The following is a 17050-nucleotide window of genomic DNA, read 5'->3' as shown; positions in this document are numbered from 1 at the left end:
CTGCTCCCTGGCCTCCGCCTGCACCCTGGCCTCCGCCTGCGCCCTGGCCTCCGCCTGCGCCCTGGCTTCCGCCTGCTCCCTGGCTTCTGCCTGCGCCCTGGCCCCTGCCGAGCATGAGGTATGAAGGTGTAGACACTTCTTTAGCTGGATGAGGCTTTTTTTCCCCACTCAACTAAAGTATAGTCTATTCTTGTTCTTCAGGGTAGTTTATTTTTTACTTTTTAATTTTTTTTTTGAGACCGAGTCTCACTCTGTCACCCTGGCTGGAGCACAATGGTGTGATCTCAGCTGTGTGCAACCTCTGCCTCCCGGGTTCAAGCGATTCTCCTGCCTCCCACACCATCATGCCCAACTAATTTTTTGTATTTTTAGTAGAGACGGGGTTTCACCACGTTGGCCAGGCTGGTCTTGAACTCTGGACCTCAAGTGATCTGCCCACCTCGGCCTCTCAAAGTGCTGGGATTACAGGTGTGAGCCACCGCCCCAGCCCCAAGTAGTTCTATAAAGTCACCACAAATACTGACTAACTGAACATTGAACCATGGCTCCTAGGGGAAGCGCACAGCTGGGTTCCTGCGAACCTCTGGTCCTAGCATTTTCACCAGCCAATTAGTACAGAACCTTGTATGTGTGTTTCTTCCTTTTTTTTTTCTCTTTTGAGATGGATCTTGCTCTGTTGCCCAGGCTGGAGAGCAGTGGCGCGATCTCAGATCACTGCAGCCTGTGCCTCCCGGGTTCAAGCGATTCTCATGTCTCAGCCTCCCAAGTAGCTAGGATTACAAGCGTGAGCCACCACATCTGGCTAATTTTTTTATTTTTAGATGGGGTTTTACCATGTTGGCCAGGCTGGTCTTGAGCTCCTGACCTCAGGTGATCCGCCCGCCTCGAACTCCCAAGGTACTGGGATTACAGGTGTGAGCCACCATGCCTGGCCTTATCTGTTTATTACTACCGCTCCCCACTAGAATTCATGGCTTGTGAGGAGGTGTGGCCGTGTCCCCAGCCCCTAGACCACCACCTGGCAGGGCGACAGTCTCTGTGGAATCGTCTGAGTGAATGAATGGGCTCCCCAGGCATGGTCTCTCTCTCCTGCTGTCCCACTCAGCCAGGTTGTGACACTTACTCTTCTTGAAGAGCTTTTTCCGGCGTCCGGCCAGGCTGAGCTTGTAGTCCCCGCTGTCACAGGTGCAGGCCTCGCTGCCCTGCCCGTAGTACTTGGGCACGAGGTTGGAGAGGGCTCTGCTGCTACCCAGCTGCAGGGGGCCCTTGCACTTATGCAGCTTCAGCTTCCCCGTAGCGTCCTCCACACACTGCCACTTCTGCAAGACATGCCAGGGCCTCGGCCAGCTGCTCGTCTGCTCCCCTAAACCCACCTCTCCCCTGCCACCCCCATCCACCCTGGAGACATCCCTCTCCCTGCTTGCATCCAGCTGTTACCGAGCCCCACGTCTGCTGTCTCCAAGTGCCGCTTCTTTCCACTGCCGCTGCTTGAACCTTGGGCAGAGCTACCATCATCCCCCCACGAGATGCCTCCAACGGCCCCCCACGAGATGCCTCCAACGGCTCCCCACTCTCACGGTTGCCCGCTTCTGTCTGCTCCTAAAATCCACCCACGTGGCAGCTAGAGGAATCTTTTTAAAGGGCAAGTTGGATCATGTCACTCTCCTACTTAAAACCCTTCAATGGCTCCCACTGTCTTTAAGACAAGACCCAAGCTCCTCATACTAGTCTCTGAACACCCTCTGCAATCTGGCCCTGGCCTGCCCGTGAGTCCTCCGCTCCCTCAGCCCCAGCCCTCTCTCCAGTATCCCCCGTGGGCTGCTGCCCCAGGGACTCGGCGCTCGCTGCTCCTTCTGCCTAGAAAGCCTTTTTCCCCAGCCCTTCCTGCTGCTGGAGCCTTCTCTTCCTTCCCGTCTCTGCTCCAGCGCTAAGAGTCTTCCCGACCACCTTCCCAGACTCAGTTAGTGCTGTGTGCAGAGGTTCCCCGTGTGCATTCAACTCCAGGCCTGTGCTCAGAAGCTGAATGTAGACAGAATCACCGTCCAAATCTCTCGTGTTGATCCCTCTTCCCTTCCCCAGGTCCAGCCTCCTGGATCCCCTCGTGGGATTCTGCAACCACCTGTAAACTGGATTCTCTTCCCTTCTGTCCACACCTGCTCCAGCCCCTTGACCCAGTGACTCTTTCGGGCCTATTCTGTGCCAAAGTGACCTTTCCAGGCCACGGATCAGATCTGTTCCCTTGTGTCTCTCCAGCACAGCACATAGCATGTGCCAAGCACCGTGTGTTAATATTAACTTGCTTACTACACCTCCCACTACCGTACGACGCAGGTGCTGTCATTACTGTGCTGCTTCAATATGAGACACACAGAGGTAGAGAGATGCGTCCTGGGTCACACAACTGGGAGGTGCAAGAGCTGTAAGGAAAAGTGTGGAATCTGGTGCTACATCTACCATCTGTGTAGCAGACTACACAGCCCATCCCCTGCCACCGCTGAAGGCCCTGCTGCCTTTCACCTGCTCATCTTGTCCCTGTCCCCCACCATCTGTTCTCACCTAGAGGCTGACTCTGATTGCATTCGCAGCGCCCTGCCACCCTCCCACCCCCTTCAACGCATGCAGGCCCTTCCAGCAACCTGGATTCCTTAGTGCAGAAGGAGACTGATGGGCCAGCAGGCATGACCCTGAATGAGGCCGGCCCAGAAGGGACTGGGGGATCTGGGGAGGCTAAAGTGGGCACTGTGACTGGCTGTACCCATCTGACTGTCGCCAGAGGGCAGCACAGGCCCAGAGGCCCAGGTCTGATTTTTCAAGAAAAGCCAGGGCTCTGACTTATGCGTGAAGCCCTGAGTTGTGCACGCTGGCGAGCAGCCTCCGTCCACTTAGCTCTCCCTGCCTGGAATTCTCCTTCCCCACTGCCTGCTCTCCCTTCCAACCCGACAAACTCAGCCGGGGCACGACTTGAGGGGTCGGCAAACTGCAGCCCTCTTTCTAGTCAACTCCAGCCCACGGCCTGTTTTTGTATGGCCTGCCAACCAAGAACAGTTTTTACGTTGTACATTTTTAGAGTTGTGAAAAGCAAGAACAAAAACAAACGTGTGGCCTGCAAACTGCAAACTATTTACTGTCTGACCTTGTGCGGAAAGTGTTTGCTGCTCCTGCACTACTCATGGAGAAGCCGTGTCCGCATGCCCTGTCCCGAGGCTCTCCTGGCGGGGGTGGTGCGTGAGCCCCACAGGGCTGGGCCAGTGTCGGCTTGACTCTGGGTCCCTACAGCTGCTGAGAACAAAGGTCTTGCAACCTGACTACCTGGGTTCAAATCCTGGTCCACCACTTGAAGCTGTGAGGCTGTGGGTAGGCTGTCTAAGCCCTGGGCCTCAGTTTCCCCTGTGTAGAGAACATACCTGCCAGATAGGGTGGCTGGAGGCAGAGCTCACACTCAGTGTTGCCTGTGATGGTCGTCATTACGAGGTGTCCAGGGCACATTTACTCCTGCCCGGGCCAGGCCCTGATCTGGGCTTTAGGAATGATGACATGAATTCCAGCCGGGCCCTGCCCTTAGTGTCCCCGTGTCACCGGGAGACAGGCAGATGCACAAGAGCTTGGTTCCCGGGAATGTTTGTTCAGCGAAGGACAAATGAACATCTAGCACGTGGGGTAGCACAGAAAAGGTACCCAAGGCAATGGTATGGCTGGGCGTGAGGCCCCCTAAGAGGCGTCCTCGGGCCACAGGGTACAGCTTCTACACTGGGCAGGGCATTCCAGAAGCACGGCACAAGCAGAGACGTGGCAACGGCACCCGGGGAGTGCGGGCTTGTGAGCAGGGCCGTTGCCTGGGATGGCGGGCAGAGGTCTGGGCCTGGGATCCTCACAGCCCCGGGGCTGGGTTCGGGCACATGGGCTGCTGCCTCCCAGCTGGCCTAGGCTATGTGCCCCAAACCACGCCCTCACACTCTCTTCCTTTGGTTTCAGTGGTGCGCTCTGATGTTTGGAAAATGCTGCTACCTCCTCTTTCTTGGCCCCAGCAAAGAGGTCATTTTGGCTGCCCAAGCGCTGATCTGGGTCAGAGGAGACATGCAGAAAGAACCAGTGGGGGACTTGACAGTGTTCCCTGGCCGGGGGGCGGTGGGGGCAAAGGCTTCCTGGCCTCCTCATTTCATTTCTTTTAGCCCAGAACTAACATCAGAACCCCTTCTGGGATCTCGGTACAAAGTCAAGGCTGAACTCTCTCCAGAACGTCAGCTCTGGGAGGGCAGGAGTTTCTGTTGAGCATATTCAAGGCTGTAGCCCTGCGCCAGGACAGCGCCTGGCAAGCAGAGGTACGCATTCATGCTGTACAACGGAGGGATGAAATCCACAGCTCCTGCCTGGTGGCAGATACGGGTTAATTCCGTGACTAAGTGGGGTCTGTGGTTTACACACACTGGGTGAGGAGGCACAGTCAGGCCTGTATGAGCCTGTACTAATTCTATGTACATTGATAAGATGGAGTCATTCAAACGCAGTCCATCAGAAACCCATCCACCTCCGGCCTTGGCCTTCAATACCAGGGCCCTGGTCTTGCTTTTTCTCACTGGTGAACAGGCACGCAACTCCAGCCCCAGCTCAAAGTCCCAGTCTTTGAAGGGCAAGACAGGGACACACCTCCGGCACCCCTTGGGCCAGCCAAGGCAGAGCTTCACCATGTCCACTGCCCTCTCCACCCTGCCTGGCTGGGGTTGCCCCTTCCCTGACCCTCCTTCTCCAAGCCTGCCCTGGCCTTCCAGCCTCAGAAAAGCCTCATTTAGGCTTTCCCAGCATGTCAGTTTCTGCTACCTCTGAATACTTCCCAGATTATTTTCTTTTTTTCTTACGTTTTTAGAGACGGGGTCTTATTCTGTCACCCAAGCTGGAGTGCAGTGGCGCAATCACAGCTCACTGCAGCCTCCAACATGTGGGCTCAAGCCATCCTCCCGCCTCAGCTCTGGAGTAGCTGGGACCACAGGCATGAGCCACTGACTGTTCCTGGCCATAATTTCCTTAATATTTCTCTTGCAACCAATTCACTTTTTAAAAACTTACATATATTTATTTTAAAAAGCCACGTCTTATTACTCCTGTAAAAGGAAAACCAGTCACAAAGACAATACTGTCAAAGCGAACACGGTGAAAATAAACTAATTTAACTCCTGCGGGGGCCTAGGTGCGAGAGGGGTTGGCAAGGGCTAGAGAGGTGCTAAGGGCACACAGCACACCCACGGGACACTTGGCCTCTGACACGGTCAGGGTCCAAAGGCTGCTGAGAAATCAATCACTTATCATGAGCATCATCCTGCATCACCAAACTGCATCTTGGGCATCACACGACAGCAAAGGGCTACCCATTGGGAGGCCCTGGCCCTGCTGGCTCAGCGGCTCTCAGGGCCCCACAGGTCAGGGCTGGCTGCAGTCAGGATGGGGAGCGGTCGGGAGGGAAGGGAGCCTTCTTACCTGTCCCAGCTGCTCACACGCCGTCTGGTACTCAGCACGCTGACACAGGTCCTTCACACGCTGGTACTTGGGCAGAAAGTTCTCCTCCTGGGCGTCCACCTTGTCATTGTCTCTCTTGTGTAGCAGTTTGCTGTGGGGCAGAGAGGAGGAGCCGCAGGGCCGGCCTCTCAGCTCTGGAGGAGCCCCGGAGGCACGTGTGCCCACCTAGAGGAGTGCCCCCTCGGCTTTGGCTTATCCTCACAGTGGAGGACGCAGGACACCCTGCCCGGGTCTCCTGATGTTTAGGAAACTTAAGACTGGCATTTTATAAGAAACTTCCCAAATCGCATGAGTTGGCAATAACTTAGATAAATTGAAGACATTGTAGAGGCTGGACAAAACATGCCAAAAGGGTATGTGCGACCTCAGACCCCAATTCTGTGTCGTCTATAGGAGCAGTGAATGGGCTTTGTGTTTAGGGGCCTTTGGACACAACTTCAGAGCCACTGTTGGAAGGCACCATCATAGCCCGATTCTCCCTGCTGCCCTGGGCGGAGGGAGGGAGGTGGGCAGGGGTGTCCCTGCCAGGACCTGGCACTCACCCTCTCTCCACCAGGAAAGAGTCCCGCCAGACCCTCATCTTCTTTTTCAAGTGAAACCTGGAAAAAAGCACGGATCCTGCTTCTCAACAACGTGAGGGCTTCCCACGACCCCCTATTTCCCCAGGAGCAGGGATGGCACCAGGAGTCAGCCTTGGTTTACAGTCAGCCTGGACAGCAATTGTGGCGAGCGCGCCCAGCCGGGCACTGGAGAGCCTTGCTCACCCTCCTGAGTTGAGCCACCCCTTCCCCAGAGACTCGGGTCTGGAGGCACACAGGGCAGAAATGACCCAGCTCAAAGTCACTGCAAGTCCCACCCAAGTAACTGTGTGTGTGCGCGCGCATATCTTACGCCCCCGCAGGAAGCCCAACAACTCCCGGAGCTGGAAGAGCTCTGTCTCGAGCTCAGCGTCAGGCGCAGTGGTTCAGGGTCTCGAGCTCAGCGTCAGGCGCAGTGGTTCAGGGTCTCGAGCTCAGCGTCAGGCGCAGTGCTCGAGCTCAGCGTCAGGCGCAGTGGTTTGGCGTCTTGAGCTCTGTCTCTAGCTCAGCGTCAGGCGCAGTGGTTCAGGGTCTCGAGCTCAGCGTCAGGCGCAGTGGTTCAGGGTCTCGAGCTCAGCGTCAGGCGCAGTGGTTCAGCGTCTCGAGCTCAGCGTCAGGCGCAGTGGTTTGGCGTCTTGAGCTCTGTCTCTAGCTCAGCGTCAGGCGCAGGGGTTCAGGGTCTCAAGCTCAGTGTCAGGCGCAGTGGTTCAGCGTCTTGAGCTCAGCGTCAGGCGCAGTGGTTGTCTTGATGTCGGGTTCATTGCATTGGGTTGTGGGGGTATTTTCTTCTTTGGTGCTTTGCAGTTGCATGTATGTAATTTGTGGGTTTCATCCGGTGCCACCTGGTCATTTCCATTTCCTAGATGGGGACTCTGAAGCTGAGAGGAGAAGCCTCCACCCTGTCCCCTGTCCCCCAGGTGTCCTGACTCCCAGGCCAGTGTCCCCAAACACGTCCATTTTATACCATTACAGCTCGCCTGGCCTCACAGTCAGGGGAGGAGCCTCAATGGACACGGTCCCCCTAGAGGGCAGCCAGATGTGGGCACACAGTGCTCGCCTGGCTGGAGCCTCTGGGAGACCACAGAGGAAGGGCTCCGCTGCTGGAGGTACAAGCCAGGAGTTGAAGTCGCACCTGGAGGCCAGGAACCTGGTGGCTATTAGAGTGCTGGCCACCAGATGTCGCTGTGGCCACACCAGCTTCCCCGCCCTGACTCAGCCCACCTCCCACCTGTCTGACTTGCTCACCCTCACGGTTCCTACTCTGACACCTGGAATATGTTCCCATCACACCCTCCAGCATTAAAGTTATGGGGTGTGGTAAGTCAGCATCTGAATTCCCAGAGCCACATCCAGACTTGCTGGGATACCTCTGACAAGTCACTCAATCGCTTTGGGATTCAGATTCCAAACTGGCAAAATGGGGATGATGATAACGTCACCTCGCTGGGTTACTGTGAGAATCAAACTCCTAGAATCCCCTGCACAGTACTTAGAACAGGGCCTCACACACAATCGCCGTGCAGTTAGCACCAACTCCTACGATCACTGCTGCTACCATTTCAAGCTTTGTGTAATTTTAGTTCAGAGAAGGTCCCCAACTGGTCACCTTGGCCACATTCCAGATGGGAAGACAGAATCTCAGAGAGGGGAATGCTTCTCTCCCACAGCAGCTAAGCGGTTGGGGGGACCTGAGAACCCCAGCTCCCAACCCTTGGAGACCCCATGTTCTAGACCCACAGGGTTTTGCTCTGAGTTCCTGCAGGTCAGGAGCCCAATGTCCCAGCCCCCCGCACCTGCCCTGCTCCTTCCTCACCGATTCACCGGCCGCTCCGTGTCCAGCAGCTTGAGGATGGATTTCCCGTCCATATCCGCGGGTATGTCCAGGCCTGCGATGTCCAGGATGGTGGGGGCCAGGTCAATGTTGAGGACGATGTGGGGATTCCTGCGGGAGGCAGGAGATCGGGGACTCAGCCACTCGGGTGGTGGTGCCTCAGCCTCGCTCGAGGGGTGGGCGGTGGTAGGTGGGCAGCAGTTTGTGGGGGGCTGACATCTGCAGGTATGGAAGCTGCAGTCTGGCACCTCAACCTCAGCAGCTCCCCTCTGCGGCCCAGATTCAGCCAAATCCCCACTCTGCGCTCGCCCCCCACTTAGCTTCTGCGTCTCAGACGTGCCATGCGGTGAGCTGACAGCCCCACCCTGTCCCTGCTTCCTGAGTGAAGGCGACCTGCCTTTACAGCCAGCCCAAATCCTGGCCCTTCCCGAGCGCTTCCCCTGGATCTCTGGGGCAAACACTGGCTCCTTGCTGTTCCTTGACAGCCCAGGCACAGTCCAGCCTCAGGGCCGCCTTCTTTACTGTCCCCTCTGCCTGGAATGTCCTTTCCCTGGAGATCAGGGGCCGCCGTCCCTCACCCCTTTAGTTCTTTGCTCTATTACCAAGGAGGCCCGTGACAGGCCTCAGTGATCCCCGGGATCCCTGTCCCTGGGGGACCAACCCGGACCTGCTGCCAACCAGCGGCACGTGAAGGTGATGGGCCGTCACTCCCGTGGTTGTGTTATGAGATAGTCAACTCTATCCTGCTAGTGGTCTTGCTCTGGTCTCTCTTTCTCCCCTTGCTGACTTTGAAGAAGCAAGCCCCTCTAAATCAGCAGCTGGACGGTGAGCAGTTTGGGAGGCAGACTGCATGGGTTCAAGTCCTCTGCTTGCATTTGACCTGCCCCGTGAGCAGGGACGCGGGTGCTCCCCAGTCACGCCTCTGGATGAGACCGCAGCCCTGGCCGGCACCTTGATTTCAGCCTAAGCAGACGACCCTGCAGGGCTGGGTCCCGGCTTCTGACCCTCAGACACCGTGAGTTTGTACATGTGTTGTCTTAAGCTGCTGAGTTTGTGGCAGTTCGTTCTGCAGCACAGATACCCAACACAAGGCCCTCCTGAGGACCCTATTTGGAATTGCACCCCTCCCTGCCCTCCCTGCTTTATCTTTCTCCTGAAGACCCATCACCGTCTCATATGCTATATATCTTACTTATTTCTCTGGCTTATTGTCTATTGCCCAGGTAGACTCTAAGCTGCAGGAAGGCTGGCTCAGGTGGTCACTTCTGTATCTCCAGGACTTACACCCTTAGAACACACAGTAGCTACTCAGTAAATACTGGCTAAGTGAGTTCCATACATCTGCCACCTTTCCCGGCTCCTGTTTCTTTTTTTTTTTTTTTTGAGAGGTGTCTTGCTCTGTCACCCAGGCTGCAGTGTGGTGGCACGATCTCGGCTCACTGCAACCTGTACCTCCCGGGTTCAAGCGATTCTCATACCTCAGCCTCCCGAATAGCTGGGATTACAGGCATGTGCCACCACACCCATAATTTTTGTACTTTTAGTAGAGGCGGGGTTTCACCACGTTGGCCAGGCTACTCTCGAGCTCCTGACCTCAGGTGATACGTCCACCTCGGCCTCCCAAAATGCTGGATTATAGGCATGAGCCACCTCTCCTGGCTCCTGTTTCTGGCTGACATTCCCAATGTAGGGTAAGGGACTTGAGGGGTGTGCACAGCACAGGCCCCAGGACCTGTTGAATGGTGGACAGACCCGTCAGAGCGCCTGAGTGCCTTCCCTGCTAGTCCCCTGGGGACCGGGGCAGGGCCTGGGTCCTGGGGTTTCTGTCATCTTTAACCCCCCATTTCTCCCTATTCCAGTGCCCTGTGAACATCGGGCAGGCTGCCAAGCATGTGTGTAGCTGGGGAGGATGGCCTAAGCTGTGTCACGGGGGGCTCGAAGTGTGAGGTGCTACAACTGAATCCAGAGGCGAGGGAGCTGGGAAGACTGCTGAGCGACGGGCACTCTGCCCAACCCAGCAACCAGCAGCCGACGGGGCTGAGCTTGTCCAGTGGTCCTGCTCCCCCAGGCTCAGGGGAAGGAGGACAGCAGTCACTTTTCCTGGCCAGCACCCATGCCTTGCTCTGTCGCAGCTTCTCATTCTGTAGGAACTACCTGGCCCCATTCAGAGCCCACTGCCCAATGCACTCAGCCTGGTCACTCAACAGTTTCTGTCACCTCTGGCTACAGTGATTGGTTCAGGGAAGGACACGTGACCTCAGTCAGGCCAGTGGGAGTCAGCCTCAGGTCTTCTGTTCAAAGCAGTTTGGTTTCCTAAACAGGATGGCTGAAAATCTGGAGCTGCTGACTCTGCCATAAGGAGAAAAACCTGCCTGAGAATGAAGCCAATTCAGCGGAAGTGGGATTGAGAGTTAAGAAATGAGAGCTTCCCAGTGGCATTGTAAGACTGCTGGATCCAGCCATGCCTGAGGCTGGAGCTGTGCATGGATTTTTCAGCAACTATAGTTACTGCGTTCTTTTTTATCTTATATGCTTTATCTGGTTCAAAGGTCGTTTCTGCTTGCAACCAAAGGAGTCCTGGCTGACAGATACTGTGTGTCTTTGGTCCCAAACCTGACATGAGCACTCTCTTTTTCTTGACCATGTGGGATGTGGTTTTGGGTCCTGTGAGTCAGATCACAGATGCCAAGGCTGACCAAACCCCCAGTGTCAGTGTTTGTAGAGCCCTCAGTGGGTCAGATGCTTTCTGTTCTCAGGGATGGTTCGAGGTTTCTGAGAGGTGTGGCACATGGGAATAGACACTGCCTGGCTTCAAGCCCCAGCCCCTTCCCTTACTTGCTCTGTCACCTCAGGCAACTTAACCTCTCTGTGCCTCAGTGGCCTTGGGTGTAAAACGGGGCCACTATGTGCATCCACGTCACAGGGCTGTTGTGATGCTGCAATGAATTATTATTAATTTTTTTTGAGATGGAGTCTCACTGTCGCCCAGCCTGGAGTGCAGTGGCATGATCTTGGCTCACTGCAACCTCCGCCTCCCGGGTTCAAGCAATTCTCCTGCCTCAGCCTCCTGGGTGCTGGGATTACAGGTGTACGCCACCATGTCCAGCTAATTTTTGTATTTTTAGTAGAGGTAGGGTTTCACCAAGTTGGCCAGGCTGGTCTCGAACTCTTGACCTCAAATGATCCGCCCACCTGGGCCTCCCAAAGTGCTGGGATTACAGGCGTGAGCCACAGGGCCCGGCCTGCAGTGAATCATTATGTAGTTCTTAGACCAGGCCCTGAAGAGCAGACACTCCATACGCGTGGGCTTTCGTTATTACAGCTCTTATTCCGGGGAGAGGGTGGTGCTGAGAGCCAAAGACGGGCATGCTCTGATAAGGTCAACAGACAGTCATCACTTTCTCTGGCCTTGAACTCATGCAGCCTGCCTCCTGGAATTCTCGCAAAATGTCCAAGGCAGTGGGAACATGTCAGTCTGGAATGCCACACTGCACTGTCAGTGCCTCTTCTGAAGGAATTCTGCAGCCAGCCCTATGTGAGTGCTGGGTGTGTGTTCCCACATCTGGGCATGGGCAGAAGTCAGACCAAATGAGAATCTTAATAGCAACACATCTGCTTTTCAAAAACCCCATTTGAGCCACTCTCCATAATATCCCAGCCGATCCAAGGAGGCTGCTGCCATGAACAGCGGCCTGTCCGCTCCCCTGCCCCAGACACAGCATGTTTGCTGCCAGAACGTGTCATCTCAAAGGTTAACCCGAGGAGAATTGCTGGCTGAGGGCTGCGGCCCACGTGGTCCTCCAGGAAGGATGGGAGGGGAAAAGCATTTCCCTTTGTGCTGCTGCCCGGAGCTGGCTCAGCTGATCCCAGCTGACAACCAGCTGCCTGTGCTGAGGTCCGGGATTCCTCCCTGACAACCTCCAGGCCCAATGGCTGCCCAGCCCAGAACAGAAATCCAAGCGCCATTCCCACCTGCTGGTGACACGCGTGTGCGCGCACACATGTATACAGCCCAGCTCCCTGGATTTCCTGGCATACAGCCACACCACAAACAATCTGTTTCCACAGGTGCTCACGGCCCTGGCCTCTCCTTCCCCAGCAGAGGGGTATAAAATGCATGACATAATTGCTTTCCGTTGGCCCTGGGGTTCATCTGTCAGAACTGTGTGCCACCCAGGGTGTGGCTTGGGTTTGGGCTGCACGGTTGCAGCCCTGAGCTGGGCCCAGGGGCCCCCTGGATCCCTGGGGGATGACATACTTACAGAGAGCCAGCTTCCACGTTGGGGCCCCTCACATAGAACGGGACCCTGATGTCAAACTCGTACGGCATGGATTTCCCTTTGACCAGGCCAAACTGGCCGATGTGGTAGCCGTGGTCGGCGGTGTACACGATGTACGTGTTGTCCAGCTCGCCCGTCTCAACCAGCATGTTGTAAATCTGCAACACAGGCGAGGAGGCAAGGGGCAGTGGGGACCGGGTGTCTGGCCCGTCTCCGACCTGGCGTCGCAAGGGCTTGAGATCTCAGTTCCCATCTTTCCCCTGCTTCAGGTCTTCGCTTAACGTTCCCAGGGGCTGTCCCCTTTGTCACTGCACCTTCCTGCCTCCCGTCACTCCCTGGCCCGCCCTCTCCTCCACGGTTCTTCGTAGCCCTTCTCGGCCTCCATCTCTTTTGCTTATCTGTGGATCGTCTGTGTCCCTGCCTTGGCATGCCATGCTGCCTCCATTAGGGCAGAAACTTTTGTCATTTTGTTCCCTGCTTGCTGTATTTCACGTACACTGGCACTCAATAAATGCTATCGGGTGAACGAATGAAATGAGTGAAACTTGGGCTGCAGCCTGTGGCAGGAGCTTGCCATCTGGAAGGGCGCCGTGTGGCAGAACTTTCTGCATTGGTGGTCGTGTAAATGTCTGCACTGTCCGATACGGTGGCCTCCAGATGCACGAACCTACTGAGCACGTGAAATGAGGCTTGTGTGACAGAAGAACTGACTTTATAATGTTACTGTATTCAGTTTAAATAGCCATGGCTAAATAAAATGTGACAATACCCATACAACGGGGTACTATTCAGCAATAACAGGGAATGAGGGGGACGGATTCATGGGATACCAGGGGTGAAGCTGGAACACATGGCGCTAAGTGAAAGAAAGGCACCGGGCACAGAGGCCTCAGCGTGTACGCTTCCATTTATAGGAAATGTGCAGAACACCAAATCTATAGAGACAGAAAAGAGATCATCAGTTGTCTGGGGCTGGGGGTGAGGGAGATTTAGTGGGTGGTGACTAAGGGCTGTGAGGTTTCTTTCTGGGGTAAGAAAAATGTCCTCACATGGATGTGGCGATGGTTATACAACTCTGGGTGTATTAAAACCACAGAATTGCACACTTCAATGGGAGGAATTGTATGGTATGTGAATTACATCCCAATAAAGGTATTCAAAAATGTAAATAGCAGGAAAAAATATAACTAGCATACATGGTTACCGTACTGGGCAGCACGGATCTAGAATATGTTTCATGAAGGAAGAAGCTTTTGTCTGGATCGCTCCAAGCTGCTCCCCAGGTCTAGCATGGGGTCTCTTCATTCTGCCTTTGATTTCCATTCCTCCAGGAAAACCCTGAAGGGCCAGGAGGTTCTGGCCCTGGCCTGGTTGGGGGTTCAGAGCCACGCCCACCAAGAGGCATGCAGTGGGCGCCTACCGTCTCCATGGAGTCGTCCACCGACATGAGGGTCTGCAAGCGCTTCCGCTGGAGTATGTTGGTGAATTCCATGTGGATGGGCTTCATGGGCCCTGTGTAGCGCATGATCCAGTGTTTGTCCGGGTTGGGCGCGTAGTTGTAGCTTGGCGTGCTGGTGGGCAAGGACATATGCATCAGTCAAAGCCAGGGACAGCCTGGACCCAGCCTGGCCCCTATCAGATCTGCCCAGGTCAGCAGCCACCCTGTGCTGTGTCTGCAGCCCAGGGCCAGCTGTGCTTCCCTGGTGGGAAAGGGGACATTGGCATGTCAGGTGCTTATCCAAACCCTGTTTCAGTGTTTCTGCACATGTGAAGTGTGCATGTGGGAAGCTCCTAAGAGGCACAGCATTCAGTGATCTTGAGCGACAAAGTGAGACAGCCAGTCCCTTGTCGGTTCTCTCAGGGCAAAGTCTCAGTTTGGTGCTAGTGTTTCTTTAACACCTCTCTAGACTTTGCTCATCTCCCTTTTGAAAAAAAGGGAAGACAGTCGAGTTCAGAGCCTTCATCAGGAACCAGCACCCAACTCGAGTGTGCCTTGGACCTATTTTTGGTAGATGGCAGTTACCTTTGGGGAATGGCAGGTGGCAGTTATTGTGGTTAAGGTAGGACCACAGAATATCCGTTTGCAATAGATTTTAGTTTGAAGTAATAGAAATTGATTTAAAAATTAAATAAGTTATAGTTATATGTGTAAGGCCAGAATTGTGAGGAAGGCACCTGAATGTGTACATTTGGGACACGCCACATTCTCTTCTTTTACTTTTTGAGACAGAGTCACCCTGTCGCTCAGGCTGGAGTGCAGTGGCGCGATCTCAGCTCACTGCAACCTCTACCTCCTGGTTCAAGCGATTCTCCCGCCTCAGCCTCCCAAGTAGCTGGGACTACAGGCGCCTGCCACCACACCTGACTAATGTTTTTGTATTTTTAGTAGAAATGGGGTTTCACTGTGTTAGCCAGGATGGTCTCATCTCCTGACCTCGTGATCTGACTGTCTTGGCCTCCCAAAGTGCTGGGATTATAGGCGTGAGCCACCGCGCCCGGCCTCTTTCTTTTTTGAAATGGAGTCTCGCTGTCGTCCAGGCTGGAGTGCAGTGGTGGGATCTCAGCTCACTGCAGCCTTCGCCTTCTGGGTTCAAGTGATTCTCCTGCCTCAGCCTCTTTAGTAGCTGGCACTACAGGCATGTGCCACCACACCTGGCTAATTCTTGTAGTTTTAGCAGAGATGGGTTTTGCCATGTTGGCCAGGCTGGTCTTTAACTCCTGACCTCAGGTGATCCACCCTCCTCGGCCTCCCAAAGTTTTGGCATTACAAGCATGAACCACTGCGCCTGGCATGCTGCTTAATCTTGCAGCAGGAGTGTGTGGGGCAAAGTTCTGTCAGAGCACCTGTGACATGAGGGATGGAGGGACCCCAGGCAGGTATCTATGATGATATCACAGCAGTGGTGGCCCATACCAGCTGCTGGGGTTTGAACCCCAGTTCTGTCTTTGGCCAGTTAGTTCCCTCCCAAGGCATCAGTTCCCTCACTTCCTACCCAAGGAGAATATAGACAGTGCCAGTTCCCAGGATGGCTGTGAGCCCTGAGGGAGAGGCTGTAAGGGGAGCCCTTCTAACCATGGCCAGTGCGTGATGACTGCTCGCGAGAGGTTATCACTGGTGTATCCCTTTGTCATTAGTAATCACAGGTGACTCCACGGCAGAAGTCAGGTACACTGGGTCTGTCACTCACTCCGTGAGACAGCGGGCAGGTCCCCAAACTTCTCTGACCCTCTCTGCTTCCTGGTTAGTCAATGGAAGATTAAACCAAAACCAGAGGAATCACTGTGAGCAAACCAAAAGCACCTCCTTGTCACCTCGGTTTATGCCGGGCCCCCGGATCTGAGCTACTGAAAACCGCAGCATGTGGGGGTCTCCTGGGTGGGGTGCACCACTGACAGGAAGCACTGTTTAAGGCCTCACAAAAAGTAGGCTTCCTCGCCCTGGGTCTGACGGTTCTTGAAGGCCAGGTTCCCTGCAAATCTGGCTCCCCTTCTCAGTCAAGGCTGAAGTAAAGGTTGAGTTTCTACTGCTTTTCACAGGGGGTGTTCCGGGGGCAAGGAGCTCCCGCGAAGAAGAAGAGGAAAAACGAGCCTGGTCAGAGGGACACAGACATGTCTCCCTCCGACCTGGCTCGTCGGGACTTCAGCAGCGTCTCAAATATCGTGATCGTCCCGGGCAGACATTGTGACGCTGCCGCTGGGGTAGCTTGGCAGCTGTGGACACCGTTGCTATGTAAGGCGGGAGGTGAGTCACTGTCTCCAAGGCTCCCCTGGACTCGGTTTTCTGAGCCCCTGGCTGATCTGCAGCCTCCCGCCACTAAATCCATCAGGGCCCACGTTCCTTTCATTACAGAACGGCCAGGCTCCTCTGCGGGCTGGCTCTGCCATCTCAGGGCCTGACTGCCATGTAGAACGTTCCCAGGAACGAGCTCAGCTCCCCTCTCAGATCTGTCCCACCAAGGAACTGAAAGGAGGCTGCTGGGGGCAGCAGATGGACAGAGATGTTCTCTGTCCCACACAGCCCAGCGTGTGGGAAAATTGGTCCCGCAGGCCCAAGGGCCTGGATTCCAGGATGCAATTTTCAGCAATCATCCCTGAATCCAAGAGAAGTCAGGCTGATGTCAGCCCTTGAGAACAGTGAGGGGTGAGTTTGTTCAGCAGATGACGATTTCTGCAGCCCCAGCTCTGAGACAGAGCTTTTGGAGAAGGACACTGAGGCCAGAAGGCAGCAAAGCCGGGTGGAGCTTGGGGTCAACGCCAGCTTGCCGGTCGCCTGTGTCAAGCCAGGCTCCACAAGGGAGGATGTTGGCATCTTCCCATGGGCTCAGCTGCCCGTTCAACAAAGATCTGAAAACTTCACCTCCTCCAGCATCTCAGGAATGTCTGGTGCATTCACGAAAGGGCATGAAGGAGAGCATCCCCTTCCCTTCTGCTGGGGAAACGGTGAAAGATGGTGGTGTCCTCACAGCCCCTCCACTGTGTGTCTGCGGCCCTCAGCAGCAGCCCCGACACCCCTCGCCCCAAAGCCCTTGAAGCCACAATCAGCGCCCTTCGCAGGGAAGCTCTGAGGGCTAGTGGGCTGTGTCTGCGGGCCTGCCTATGTGTATCTTTGTATTTCTGCCTATGTCTGTGTTTGCACGTGTGTATGTCTGTGTGTGTGTCTGTAACTGTGTATTTCTGTGTGTGTCTGCATGTGTGTATGTTTCTTTTTTTTTTTTTAGAGACAGGGTCTCACTCTGTCACTCAGGCTGGAGTGCACTGGCGCAATCATAGCTCACTGCAGCCTTGACCTCTCAGGCTCAAGCGATCCCTCCACCTCAGCCTTTCCAGTAGCTGGGACTACAAGCGTGCACCAC

The 17050-nt window shown here is 55.1% G+C and overlaps 1 protein-coding gene across 1 annotated transcript in view; it reads right to left on the bottom strand.

Moving 5' to 3' along the window:
• The window catches only part of SULF2 (sulfatase 2), a 31062-nt gene extending 17297 nt beyond the window's left edge, over positions 1–13765 (bottom strand). The window contains exons 1-6 of the mRNA XM_011983736.1: positions 13618–13765; positions 12180–12355; positions 7900–8028; positions 6051–6107; positions 5470–5599; positions 1124–1319 (exon numbers count right to left, since the gene is read on the bottom strand). Of these exons, the coding sequence (XP_011839126.1) occupies positions 1124–1319; positions 5470–5599; positions 6051–6107; positions 7900–8028; positions 12180–12355; positions 13618–13722 (793 nt within the window). The 5' untranslated portion in view covers positions 13723–13765. The remainder of the gene's footprint in view (positions 1–1123; positions 1320–5469; positions 5600–6050; positions 6108–7899; positions 8029–12179; positions 12356–13617) is intronic.
• Between the last annotated feature and the right edge of the window lie 3285 nt (positions 13766–17050).

The sequence above is a fragment of the Mandrillus leucophaeus genome, unplaced genomic scaffold (assembly GCF_000951045.1).
Source record: "Mandrillus leucophaeus isolate KB7577 unplaced genomic scaffold, Mleu.le_1.0 Scaffold255, whole genome shotgun sequence".
NCBI classification, from domain to species: Eukaryota; Metazoa; Chordata; class Mammalia; order Primates; family Cercopithecidae; genus Mandrillus; species Mandrillus leucophaeus.
Note: the sequence above shows the minus strand (reverse complement) of the source record. Positions and strands in the feature narration are given on the sequence as shown.